This window comes from Pseudopipra pipra, chromosome 4, assembly GCF_036250125.1.
Source record: "Pseudopipra pipra isolate bDixPip1 chromosome 4, bDixPip1.hap1, whole genome shotgun sequence".
Classification (NCBI taxonomy): domain Eukaryota; kingdom Metazoa; phylum Chordata; class Aves; order Passeriformes; family Pipridae; genus Pseudopipra; species Pseudopipra pipra.
The window spans coordinates 75883906-75896956 of record NC_087552.1 but is presented as its reverse complement, the minus strand read 5'-3'; the positions used below and the strand labels follow the sequence as shown (position 1 = coordinate 75896956).

The window sequence follows — 13051 nt, the reverse complement described above, 5'->3', positions numbered from 1 at the left end:
AGCACCCCGGGAGCACCCGGAGAATTCCAGGGAGAAGAAGGGAGATGTTGGCGGCGAGCCGTGCTCTGAGCCGGGGGGGGGGTCGGGGGGGCTCGGGACCCCCAACCAAACCCTGTCCCTGCTCCTGCCTCAGTTTCCCCACCTGCCTCGGGGGTGCCGACCCCCCCCGAGCTCCCCTTAAGAGCTCCGAAGGGAGGGAACAATAAATACTATTTCATAGAAAGGCTCCGTTTTGAGGAAAAAAAAAAATAAAAATCACCGAAACCTTCTCATAAAATCATTTATTTTAAATATTTCCCTGCAAACCCCCGGGAACGCGCGGGTGGGGGCTGCGTGCCCGGGAGGGAGCGGTCCCGGCGGGGCAGCAGCCCGGGGGGGACGCCCGGTGTTAATTATCGTTGTTAACTATTAAAGGGCGGCGGGAGGGGGCTGCCGCCCCCGGGTTTGGGGAGTGTGGGGGGGTGTGAGCCCCCATGGCAGCTCCTGGGCTTGGGGAGGGGGCTCGGGGCGTCCCCCCGATCCCGTCACAGCGATGACCCCTCAGAGCGTCCTGACACCACGGACCTGCCCTCCCCCAGCAGGGCCCGGGGGGGCCGCGCTGCCCCTGTCCCCAAAGGCCACCTCAGGCAGTGCCCCTCTGGTTCTCGCCCCCACGGAGCCACATCGCGCCCGAGGCCGGATCCTGCCCCGCGGGAACCTCCGGGATCAGGGGCCGGGCGGGAAGAGGCCGCCCGGGGGGCTCAGCACCTCTCTGGGACGGACCCTGGGTCTGCCGGGGGGGGGGGATCGAGGTGTGGGGGGGGTGTTGCGAGGCCCGTGCTCAGGGTGGGGCTCCCCCAGTGCCCGCGCCGAGCGCTCAGCACCCCGCGCTGGGTCTGGGGGGGCTTCGGGCCCCCGCCGGTGGCAAAGACCCGACCCAGAGGGGCAGATCCCAGTGTCACAACTGTCCACAGCTCTGCCACGTCTCCCTCGGGGGGTGTCCTTGGGGGGGCTCAGGACGGTGGGCGGTCCCCGGCTCCCCACAGCCCCCTCGGGGAGGTCGGAGGGGGTCCCTGAGGGGTTTGCCGGGCTGGGACGGCACCGAAGCGGGTGCGGGGCGGTGCTTTGGCTCTGCAGGAGCAGAGGAGGAGCCCGGGGATGTCCCACGAGTAGGGGCAGCGTCTTGGTCCGATCACAGGGACCCCTGGGGGGGTTGGGGACATCACCCACCCCCCGGACCCGGCGATGTGCCCTCGGAGGACCAGTATCCCATGGGAGCAGCGCCTGGAGCCCACGGCCACCGGGATGCTGCGAGGAGACCTCAGGCAGGACACGCAGCCCTTCGCGGGTGGAGAAACTGAGGCACGACCCTCATCCAGGGACTCCCCGGCCGGGCGGGGACAGAGCCCGGCGCCGCCCTGCGCTCTCCCTTTTGGGGTGCCCTCCTGCCCCCGGGGTGACCCCAACGCCGCAGACCCCGGGGGGACAGTCCAGGGGGGTCAGAGCTCCGCGGTCCCGCCCGTGAGAGGCACCGAGAGCCCACGGGGCAGCGGCGACCCCCCGCCCCCCCCCGAGGTGCCGCTGTCCCGGCACAGCCCGCGGGCGGTACCTGGAGGGGGTGCGGGGGCAGGTCCAGCGGCGTCGGTGAGGGACGGGGCGGCACCGGTGACACGGGACCCCCGGGGACCCCCCGCGTGTGACATCCACGGCTCCGGCGCTGTGCCTGGGGCGGGGCCCCCCGCGCGTGCACATTCCCACCGGGACGAGCCATCTCCCGCATCCCACGAGCCCAACGAGGCCCCGGCGCGGGGCGCGGGGTGCGGGGGGCGCGGGGGGCGCAGGGGACGGCGGAGGAAGGGGGGGGACACCTTTTGACACTCGTTTTGATTTAAGGGCTCGGCTTCTTGCTGGGTATAGAACTGTCTTTCCTCTCCAGCCGCGTGTAAGGCTCGAAGGCGGAGGTGCCCAGTCCGTAGGCGCCCGGCAGGTCGTGCAGGCCGCCCAGCAGCGGCCCCCCGAAGCACAGCGGCCCCCCCGGCAGCCGCGGCGAGGAGGAGGACGAGGAGGACGAGGAGGCGAGAGACGGGACCTGCAGGCTGAAGGCCGCCGGTGCCGGGGGGCTGCTCCCGCCGCCCAGCCCGGGGGACGCGGGGCCCGGCGTGGCCAGGCCCGAGCCGCTGCCCGCGGGGCTGGCGAGGGGGTTGGAGGCGGGGGACAGGAGGCTGGGGGGGGCCGGCACCGACAGCAGCCGGCCCTGCTCCAGCAGCCGGAGGATGTTGCAGGTGGCGAAGGACTCGGAGGTGGTGGAGGAGCGTTTCTCAGAGTCCCTGCTCTGGTCCTTCTTCTGCTTCGTGCGGCGGTTCTGGAACCAGACCTTGACCTTGGGGGGGGGGAGCGGGAGGACGGGATGGGGAGGGAGGGGGGACAGAAAGGCACGGACGGAAAGAGAGCGCGGGGGGGCCGGGGAGAGAGAGGCGAGAACCAGGAGAGAGTGAGAGATACGAGAAAGAGAGAGAGACGTATTAAAATAAACGCCCAAGCGAGATCCATCCTCCGCCGGGGGAACTGCGCAGAGCCGCCCCCGCCTGCCGCTCCCGGGGAGAGCGGAATTCCTGCAGCGCCGGGAGGGAGCGGGACGGGAGCCTGGGGCTGGGACCCCGGGGCTGGGAGCCCAGCGAAGGGCGCCTGGGGAGGAGAGCCCAGGAACTGAACTCTTGGGAACGGAAGCCTGGGGATGGGACCCCGGGGATGGGACCCCAGGGATGGGACCCCAGGGATGGGATCCCAGGGACGGGACTCGGGACAGGAGCCCAGAATTGGGAACCCGAGGATGGGCCCCCAGGGGCAGGAGCCTGGGGATGGGACCCCATGGGTGGGACCCCATGGGTGGGACCCCAGAGATGGGACCCTGGGGACAGCGGCCCGGAGCGCAGAGCCCGGGGCTGAGCCCCCCCCGCCGTGCCCGGCTCTGCCTGTGCTGGTTCTCCCGGGAATGCTGAGCTACGGGACGTGCTGGGGTCTCCTCGCAGATGCTCTTCAGACCCCACTTTATGTCCCCACCTGCAAACCCTTCCCTCGCCGGGGCAGGGGGAGGGTACCCGGCCGTGCTGGGGTCCCCGTGAGGGGACAGGGTGGCTCCTGGTGGCCCTGGATCTCTGGGCACGGACCCAGCTGGGGACACCCCCACCCCAACCTGCCTCTGGCCACGGTCGGGAACGAGCCCGGGCTGAAGCCCTGCGGGATCCCCCTGCCCCAAAACTGCCCCAAAACTGCCCCTGCCTCCCTCGGGTGGGACCCGGCCCCCAGCCCGCGGGTCCCCCCCTGAGCTGGGAGGGCAGCCCCCCTTCGCTCCCTCCCTGGCAGAGCAGAGGGGTAGGAGAGGCAGAGAGAGAGACAGAGAGAGGCGTGAGGGACAGACAGACAGACGGAGACGGAGGTGAGGGAAGGAGACGGATGGGAAGACACTCGGATTAGAGCGCGGTGGGCGGGGGGCGGCACGAGCGGGGCCGGGCCGGGCGCTGGCGGGACCCCGGGGTAAGGCACGGCCGGGCCGCGTCCCCCCCGCTCCGGGGCCAGCGGGTCTCGGACCCCTCGGAGTCATCGGAAGCTCGCGGGGGTAGGACAGTCCCTCGGTGGCACGGCCCTCACGCGTCCCCAGCACAATAGAGCCACAGTGCAGAGCTAATGGAGCGTGGGGGTGGAGGAGGTCCCGGCGCCCCGGCCCCTTCCCAGGGACACAACAGAGGAGCTGCCGCCGGCCCGGGCGGCTGGAGGCTGGGCAGGAGTTCCCGGGCAATGGGGGACACCAGGACCGCGGGGCCAGCACCCCCTGGGACCACCGGTGCTGCCGGCCGACGCCCTACCCCCCTCGTCCCACGTGGAAGCTCCCAAGGGCATCCCCTGCCCACACACACCCCCACGGGAATGTCCCTCCCTGCCCGGGGCGGTGGCACAGCCCGGCCGGGCCCCCAGGGCTGATGTCCCCACCCCACCGCCCCCGTGTCGCTCCGTGCTGGCAGTTGGGGTGGTTTTGGGCACAGTCCCGTGTCCCTGGGCATGGCCCGAGGCAGAACCGCCATCCCACCAGCTCCTCCCGTGGGGACCTCCTGGAGCTGCCGAATCCTGGGCAGTGCAGACCCCAAACACGCAGTGGGTGGGGACAAACAGGGCCCACAGAGCCCCTCAAACCAGCTCAGCAGTGACACCTTAACAAAGGGCCAGCACAAATCCAGCCAGGAACACACAGCCCTGGCACTCTCTGCTCCAAACATCCCCCAGGCAGCAACTCCGGAAGAGCAGGAGCTCAAAAAAATCCCCGTCAGTGGGATTATGTCCTCAGGGATGGGCAGGAGGAGCCCACGGGTCAGGTCTGGCATCTCCTGGGTGCAGCTGCCCCACCCCTGTGCCGGGGAGATCAGAGATGATGGGATGTGCTGGATCCCACCCTCTGGGCTGAGGGGCACTTCCAGCCCTGAGCCCCAAACCAGGGGATGCTCCAGAGCCCCCCTGACACAACCCCTGCCCAGGGACACCTCCCACCAGCCCAGGCTGCTCCAAGCCCTGTCCAGCCTGGACTTGGACACTTCCAGGGGCAGCCACAGCTTCTCTGGGCAACCTGGGCCAGGGCCTCTCCATCCTCACAGCCAGGAATTCCTTCCCAATATCCTTCCCAATATTCCTTTCCAATTCCTATCCCAGTATCCAGCCTGACACCAGGGATCAGTTCCCTCTCTCACTGCTGTCAGAAGCCACCCGAGCAGAGCCACAGCCCCGACACGTCAGAGCAGGAGCCTCCCGAGCATCCCGAGGGAAGGACCAAATCCCTCGGGAAGGGGCGGGTGCAGCTGATCCCACTGTGCAGCATCGGCTGGGGCAGGACAGGGAAGAGCCACAGGGGTTCAGGGAACGCAAGGACTTGGGGACATCAGGTGAGGTCAGCAGGTATGGACTGGAAACCCGTCAAGGCAGGAGCATGGGGTGACAGTGGAAGGGGGAGTGGCTTCCCACTGCCAGAGGGCAGGGTTAGGTGGGATGTTGGGAAGGAATTCCTGGCTGGAAGGGTGGGGAGGCCTTGTCCCAGGTTGGCCAGAGAAGCTGTGGCTGCCCCTGGATCCCTGGGAGTGTCCAAGGCCAGGTTGGAGCAATGTAGGATAGTGGAAGGTGTCCCTGCCCATGGCAGGGGGTGGGACTGGGTGGGATTTAAGGTCCCTTCCCTCCCAAACCATTCCATGACTGATAATTCTGACATGGGTTCCAGTGTGGAAGGGTGGAAATATGCTCCTTACATGAAGAGGATCCACCGGGTTCCCCCTTCCCAGTGCTGCTGCCGGGAGCCTGTCCCGGCACCGAGCCCCTTCCCAGCTGGAATATCCCGTGCTCCCGGTGCCGTCACCAGCTCTGGCTGATGCCACCGGGGGTGATGCACCTGCACTTGCAGGCACAGACAGAAACACGTTCTGGGGCCCTCCCTGCCCTCCCTCTGCACCCCACCCTCTCCCAGGAGGTTCTCCCACCCCGGACTCCCCTCTGTGCCTCTCCCCTGCACCCAGCACCCCACAGAGCCCGACCTGGCTGAGCCCTCTGCACTGACCCTGTCCCGGTGACAGGAGCCCTTCCCCACCCGAGCCCTCTGCACTAACCCTGTCCCGGTGACAGGATCCCTTCCCCACCCGAGCCCTTCCCCACCCGAGCCCTCTGCACCAACCCTGTCCCGGTGACAGGATTCCTTCCCCACCCGAGCCCTCTGCACTGACCCTGTCCCGGTGACAGGATCCCTTCCCCACCCGAGCCCTCTGCACCAACCCTGTCCCCTCGGGGCTGGCCCGGTGACAGGAGCCCTTCCCCGCCCGCCCCGGTGCCACGGCAGAGGAGCGGGGCCGCGTTTGCCTCGGCGGCTGAAGTTCATCTGCAACTTGTCCCTAATTAGTGGCTCCCTGTCCTTTTCACCCTCCATTATGCTCAGCCCCGAGTCCCTCTCGGAGGACGGGGATGAGCTCAGCCAGACGCAGCCCTTGACAGCTCCGTGAGTAATTCCCCTCCAGCCTCAGCCTCCCTCCTCGTCCCCCCTCAGCTCCGGCTCCTCCTCCTCCTCCCTCACTCCGCGCTCCCTCACAGCCCCCTCGGCCACCGCGGCTTTGCCGAATCTCTCCCGATGGATGAGCTTTTCCTCCCCTACAAAAAGCAGCTTCCTCGCTTTCCTTGCGCCGGTGTCGCAGCACTGACCCTGGAGGGGCCAGGGAGCACCAGGCTGGGACGTTCCCGGTGGGCGCCACTCCAGCATCCAGGGAGGAGGGGACGCAGCCCTCTGGAATATCTCGTTTCCTGCCAGACCGTGGCTGGAAGGGGAGAGGGAGAGCAAGGACATCCCTTCCCTAGGAAGGCTAATTCCCAGCCGTGCCATTCTGGGGACAGCCGGGACATCAGGCCGGGAGGGCACAGGGAGAGGGGGACAAACCCCGGGAATTGCCCAGGGCTGCTGGCGGCTCCGAGTGCCCACCCTGGGGCTCTGGGACCCGGGCCCGGGGGGGACATTCCGGGCAGGGCCGGGCTGGGCACGGACAGGGAGAGCAGGAGGGCCCGGCTGTGCCCGGACAGCGGGACCGGGGGCAGCGGGAAGGGAAGGGGACTCGCCAAGGACAGGGAGGAGGGAGCCGGGAAGCCCCGGGAGACGCGGAGTGTGAGACACGGCACCGGGTGAGGCGGGAGGGGGACCTGCAGAGCTGCAGATCCCACAGTTCCAGGCTGGTCTGGGGGGGAAAGGGCCTTAAACCCCACCCAGAGCCACCCCTGCCATGGGCAGGGACACCTCCCGCTATCCCAGGTTGCTCCAGCCTGGCCTTGGACACTCCCAGGGATCCAGGGGCAGCCACAGCTTCTCTGGGAAACTCATTCCAGCCCCTCCCCACCCTCCCAGCCAGGAATTCCTTCCCAATTTCCCACCTAAATCTCCATTTCTCCACTGGGAAGCCATTCCCTGTGTGCTGTCCCTCCCTGCCTTGTCCCCAGTCCCTCTCCAGCTCTCCTGGAGCCCCTTCAGGCCCTGCCAGGGGCTCTCAGCTCTCCCTGGAGCCTTCTCGTCTCCAGGGGAACCCCCCCAGCTCTCCCAGCCTGGCTCCGGAGGGTGTCAGCAATGTCAGACCTCACGGCATTTTTTTGGGAAAAAAGCCATTTGGAAGGTCCAACCCCGCAGCCTGGTCCTTTTGGGAGACCCTTCCCAGCGTGGGGGGGAATCCAGCTGGGACCCCTCCCCATGTCCCCACAGAGCCCCTCCCCCTTGTCCCACCACCCCTGGCGTCACCAGGGCATGGGGGGGCTTCACCCCCCAAAAGCTGTGTGATCCCATCCCATCCCCAGTTATGGGAATGGGGCAAATAAAAAAAATTAGAAAATTATATATATATATATACTATTTTGTATTACCCATTATTTTTATTTTCTAATAAATATTTCACAGTCTATGTATTATCTTTATATATAATATATAATGTCTAATATATGTGTTATATAAAATATGTAATGTATTCCATATACTGTATTTTTATGCGATATATTTTGTTTTATATTTTATATTTATATGTTACGAAGTTGGTATTTTTCCTTCCCCCTGAAGCTCCTCCTCGTCCGCTCTCCCCATTCCCTCCGAGGAGAAGGGCAGGGAAAGCCCTGACTGCTGCTGGAAAAGCAAATCCTGCGATTCCCTGCACTCCCAACAGCTTTTCCTGCAGTGACAGGAAAATGGGATGTGGAGCCCTTGGAGAGCCCGGCAGGAGTCCCTGAGTCCCTCCTGAGCTGTGTCACCTCCTGCGTCCAACCCAGGCAGCCAGGAGCTGTTTAATTTAATTTCATTTTATTTTATTTTATTTAAATAATTACGTTACTTTATTTTTCTATTGCATTCTATTGAATTGTACAGAATTACATTTTAATCTGTCCTATTCTATTTTATATTTTTATTTATTTACTGCATTTATATTATTTTGTTCTACTCTATTCACTGTACTTTATTTTTTATTTTTATTTACTGTATTTCATTTTGTTTTGTTCCATTCTATCGTATTTTACTTCATTCTATCCTACTCCATTTAATTTTGGTTCTATCCTACTCCATTTTTATCTTGGTTTATTCCATTTTATTTTACTTTGCTTTATCCTCTTCTGTTCCTTTTCCTTTGGGAAATTTGCTTTTACTTCCTTTTATTTCCTGTTGTTTTATTTGATCCCTATTTTAGTTATTTTATTTTATTTTATTTTATTTTATTTTATTTTATTTTATTTTATTTTATTTTATTTTATTTTATTTTATTTTATTTTATTTTATTTTTTTAATTTAATTTATTTATTTTATTTTATTTTATATATTTTATTTACTTTATTTATTTTATTTTATTTTATTTTATTTTATTTATTTTATTTTATTTATTTTATTTATTTTATTTTATTTCATTTATTTTATTTTATTTATTTTATTTTATTTTATTTATTTTATTTTATTTATTTTATTTTATTTTATTTATTTTCTTTTATCCCCCCCCGTTACACAACGAGCCCCCGAGTTCCCCCCAGATTTCTCCTCCCGCTGCTCTTCCCTGTGCCCGGATCTCCTTCCCTGGACCCCCCACCCTCCATCCTGTCCCCCCCAGAGCGGGAGGAAGGCAGGGGAGCGTCACCCCCCCGCTCCCTCGCACCTGGAATGTCATCCCAAATGTCACTGAGCTTGGAACGCCGGAGCTCGACTCGGAGCACACGGACACGGGGCCGGGCGAGCTCCCAGAGCGGGGCCTTGGGATGGGGTCACGTCTCCCACGTCCCCCTGAGCCCCCCGGTTCCCCGGTGCCGGGCAGGGGGTGGGAGGCAGCACATGGAGAGGGGAACAAACACGGGAACACGGCACCGTCTGGAGCCCACGGCACCATCCCGAGCCCACGGCACCATCCTGAGCCCACGGCACCATCCTGAGCCCTCGGCACCGTCCCGAGCCCAGGGCACCATCCCGAGCCCTTGGCACCACCCTGAGCCCAGGGCACCATCCCGAGCCCACGGCACCATCCCGAGCCCTTGGCACCATCCCGAGCCCACGGCACCATCCCGAGCCCACGGCACCATCCCGAGCCCTCGGCACCATCCCGAGCCCAGGGCACCATCCTGAGCCCAGGGCACCATCCTGAGCCCTCGCCACGGTCCCAAACCCACGGCACCATCCGGAGCCCTCGGCACCATCCCGAACCCACGGCACCATCCCGAGCCCTTGGCACCATCCTGAGCCCACGGCACCATCCCGAGCCCTCGGCACCATCCGGAGCCCACAGCACCATCCGGAGCCCACAGCACCATCCGGAGCCCACAGCACCATCTCGAGCCCACGGCACCATCCCGAGCCCACAGCACTGTCCAGAGCCCACGGCACCATCCCGAGCCCTCGGCACCATCCGGAGCCCTCGGCACCATCCTGAACCCACGGCACCATCCCGAGCCCTTGGCACTGGCTCCGGACACGCAGCACCCGTGCCAGGGCACGCCGGGAGCTGCCAGCCCTGCTCCCAGCAGCCCATCCTGTGCCACAAGCGTGGTTTTCCACGTCTGCCGGCGCCGGGACGGAGCACACGAGGGGTCTGATCCTGGAATCCTATGCCGTGATCTTGGGGAGCGCCGGGGCCTGGGCCCCTCATCCCGCCTGCCACGCGGGAGCGGGGATGCTGCTCCCACCCCGCCCCTCCTCACACACCTTGGAGCTCCACGGGGAGTGATCTCCAGGCAGTTAATCCCGACGGAGACCCTTCCCGGCAGGCCGAGCCCCCCGCACGCTCCGGGGGTGGAAAGGCAAAGGGTGGGAGCTCCTCATCCCACGGCGCTCGGAGATCCCGGGATCTGTGGAGGGTCTGGGTCCAGCAACCACCTCACACGTCCCTGTCCATCATCCATCCATCATCCATCCATCATCCATCCATCGTCCGACCATCATCCCCGCATTCCAGCCGGGGGGATCCCACAGTGCCCTCCTCTCTTTCCCGCTCGTGTTTTCCATCCCCTGCCCCTCATCCCCACATTCCAGCCGGGGGGATCACACAGTGCCCTCCTCTCTTTCCCCCTCGTGTTTTCCATCACCCCACGGGCTCGGGGCTGAGCCGCGCCGGGACGTGGCTCCGGAGCCAGCGCGGTTTGTTGGTGGGATCCCAAGGCCCCCATCCCTGCCCACCCAGCTCCCGGGCAGCGGGAACTCCCCCAGCCCACGCTCCGGCACGGCAGCGTTCCCAAACCACCGGAGCTCCCCATCTCCGGGCTCTCAGCAGGGCAGCATTCCCAAACCACCGGAGCTCCCCATCTCCGGGCGCTCAGCAGGGCAGCATTCCCAAACCACCGGAGCTCCCCATCTCCGGGTGCTCGGCGGCCGAACGGGCCGATCCTGGCCGGGCCGGGCCATGTTTGGGGTCTTTGGTGGTGTTTATTTCTCGGTGGCGCTGCCCCGGCGCTGCCCCGGCGCTGACCCTGCTGCCGTCACGCGCCCCACGCTCACGTGCGGCCCCCGGAGCCGCCATCCCAGGCTATTCCCAGCTCCCGAGCGGGGCCATTTCCTGGCCGGGATTAGCTCCCACCACCATCAGCTGACACCCACTGCAGCGCGGGGCACGCCGGGACCCGGCCTGGCACCCGCCATCGTGGCCTGGCACCTTCCTCCTCCTCCTCCTCCTCCTCCTCCTCCTCCCTCCGTTCCTGGTGGGGCTCGGCGCGTTGTGTAAGCCGGGATTGCCGCCCCAACCCACGGCTTTCGGGATGGCCCCATGAGCCCTCTGCCTCTCCCCGGGGATGGATCCATCCCTCAGCTCCCCCTCTGGCCCCGACACCCCCTGGGGTCACCCCACTGTGCCACCCCCTAAACCTCTGCCACGGCCCGGGAAGGGCACGGGTGGGAATGTGGTTCCAGCCACGCCGAGCTCCGCCCGCGCCGTGGGGATTGTCCCCAAGCCACCAAGGGCCGTGCCCTTGGCCAGGACCTCATCCCGGCCCCTTCCCCTCCACTGATCCAAAATTCCACCCAAAAATGTCCTGCTTCTCCTCCAAAATTCGGGATGTTTTCTACTTCACGGCCGGGGAACCCCCCGGGTCCTCCGGCACCCCTGGGAGATGGAAAACTCGGATGAAGGAGCAGGGAAGGAGATCGGGTTTGGGGCTGGGCTCTGCAGGCAGGTCTGCTGGGGTGACACGTCCTCCCCCACCCAGCCTGGGGGTCCCAGGGCGAGGTGACCCCGAGGGACCGTCCTCGGACACCCCGAAACGGGGCAGAGGCCACCGCTGGCCTTGGGGGCACCGGCAAAGCCTGGAAGGTGAATTCCCCCATTCCCTGGGGCTGCAGGGAGCACTGGGATGGGTGGGAGACACCACCCTGCAGGGGCACCCCACACCCCCTCAGAGGGTGCGGGTGGGTGTTTGGGGTTCCTGTCCCAGCATCAGGACCAGCTCCAAAACCATCACCAAACCCAGTTCCCACCGTTTTTAGGAAGATATTTAAATGGTGTCCATTTGGAGGGTGCTGAGGAAGCCCTGGAGGTCGCTCTGGGAACACCCAGTTCTCCCGCGTCATTGGGAACCGGATTTTTCCACCACAGGTTCTGAAACTGGGGGATGTTTTCGACTGAAAACGCCCAACGCTAAAAACCCCAGTCCGTTGTTTCCCGTTCGTTTCCATCAGTCCCTTCACCCGGTGCCAGCTGAGCTCGGGGAGCTGCAGAGCACCCGGATATTTTGGGGTACCCCGTACCCAGCCCATCCCGGGGCAGCTGCCCCGTGGCAGAGCCCCGTTTCCCGGGGTCCCTTTGTCCCTGCTCTCCCCTCTTTGGAAATGTTCCCCAATCCCCACCAAGAGCCCCAAACCCGCTTCCCCAGCTCCCTTTTGGGACCCAAAAGGAGCATTCCCGAGGGTCTGGGGGGGCTGTGCCAGCCCGGTCCTGCCCCCGTGGGGGTTTGTTGCCCCCCGGGCAGGGCCCCGCGGCCCCGGGGTGACCCCCCTGTGCCCCCGCGGCGAGGAGGGGCCGGATTAGCGGGGCCACGTGGGCCGGGCCACTCCACCAACGTGCTCTGACGCAGGCTGGCAGGTGGGAAGGGCACCCCGCTGCTCTGGGCATCGCCGGGGGCACCGGGACACGGGACCCCCTCCCGCCCTCCCGGTGCCCGCCCTGTCCGGATCCCACCCGGGGGGTACTGAAGGTGGGATTGCTCAGGCTGGAGTGGGGTCACTGGGGCTGATGTGGGATCACTCGGGCTGGTGTGGGGTCACTCAGTGAGTGGGGTCACTCGGGCTGATATGGGGTCACTGGGGTTGATGTGGGGTCACTCAGTGAGTGGGATCAGTCGGGTTGATGTGGGGTCACTCCATGAGTGGGGTCACTGGGGCTGATGTGGGGTCACTGAGGCTGATATGGGGTCACTCAGTGAGTGGGGTCACTCGGGCTGATATGGGGTCACTCGGGCTGGTCTGGGGTCACTCAGTGAGTGGGGTCACTTGGGCTGATATGGGGTCACCCAGGCTGATGTGGGGTCACTTGGGTTGATATGGGGTCACTCAGTGAGTGGGGTCGCTCGGGTTGATACGGGGTCACTCAGTGAGTGGGGTTACTCGGGCTGATGTGGGGTCACTGAGGCTGGTCTGGGGTCACTCAGTGAGTGGGGTCACTGAGGCTGATGTGGGGTCACTCAGGCTGGTCTGGGGTCACTCAGTGAGTGGGGTCACTCGGGCTGGTCTGGGGTCACTCAGTGAGTGGAGTCACTGGGGCTGATGTCCCCCACGGCCACCCACGCCCAAGGTTTTGGCAGCAGGACACTGTCCCCAGATCCCGCCCCCACATCCCTCAGAATATCCCAGATCCCTCGAGGGGCTGGGTCAGGGAACTGCTCCAGGGAAACGGGGCGGGCTCCTGCTCCAGGGGCGAGTCCAGCTCCCGGGAAAGTACCCGGAGAGAGATGGAGGGAGAGAGGGGTGGAAGGATGGATGGAGGGATGGATGGAGGGATGGATGGATGGAGGGATGGATGGAGGGATGGAGGGATGGAGGGATGGATGGAGGGATGGAGGGAGGGATGGA

General features: G+C 63.8%; 1 protein-coding gene across 2 annotated transcripts in view; it reads right to left on the bottom strand.

Annotated features, from left to right (window-relative positions):
- Nucleotides 1–549: 549 nt before the first annotated feature.
- Nucleotides 550–13051, bottom strand: part of VAX2 (ventral anterior homeobox 2) — a 25716-nt gene continuing 13214 nt past the window's right edge. Inside the window, exon 4 of one of the 2 annotated variants that reach the window (XM_064653633.1) lies at nt 550–2359. In XM_064653633.1, coding sequence (XP_064509703.1) covers nt 1351–2359 — 1009 coding nt within the window. In that variant the 3' untranslated portion in view covers nt 550–1350. The remainder of the gene's footprint in view (nt 2360–13051) is intronic. The other variant, XM_064653634.1, reaches the window with a different exon arrangement.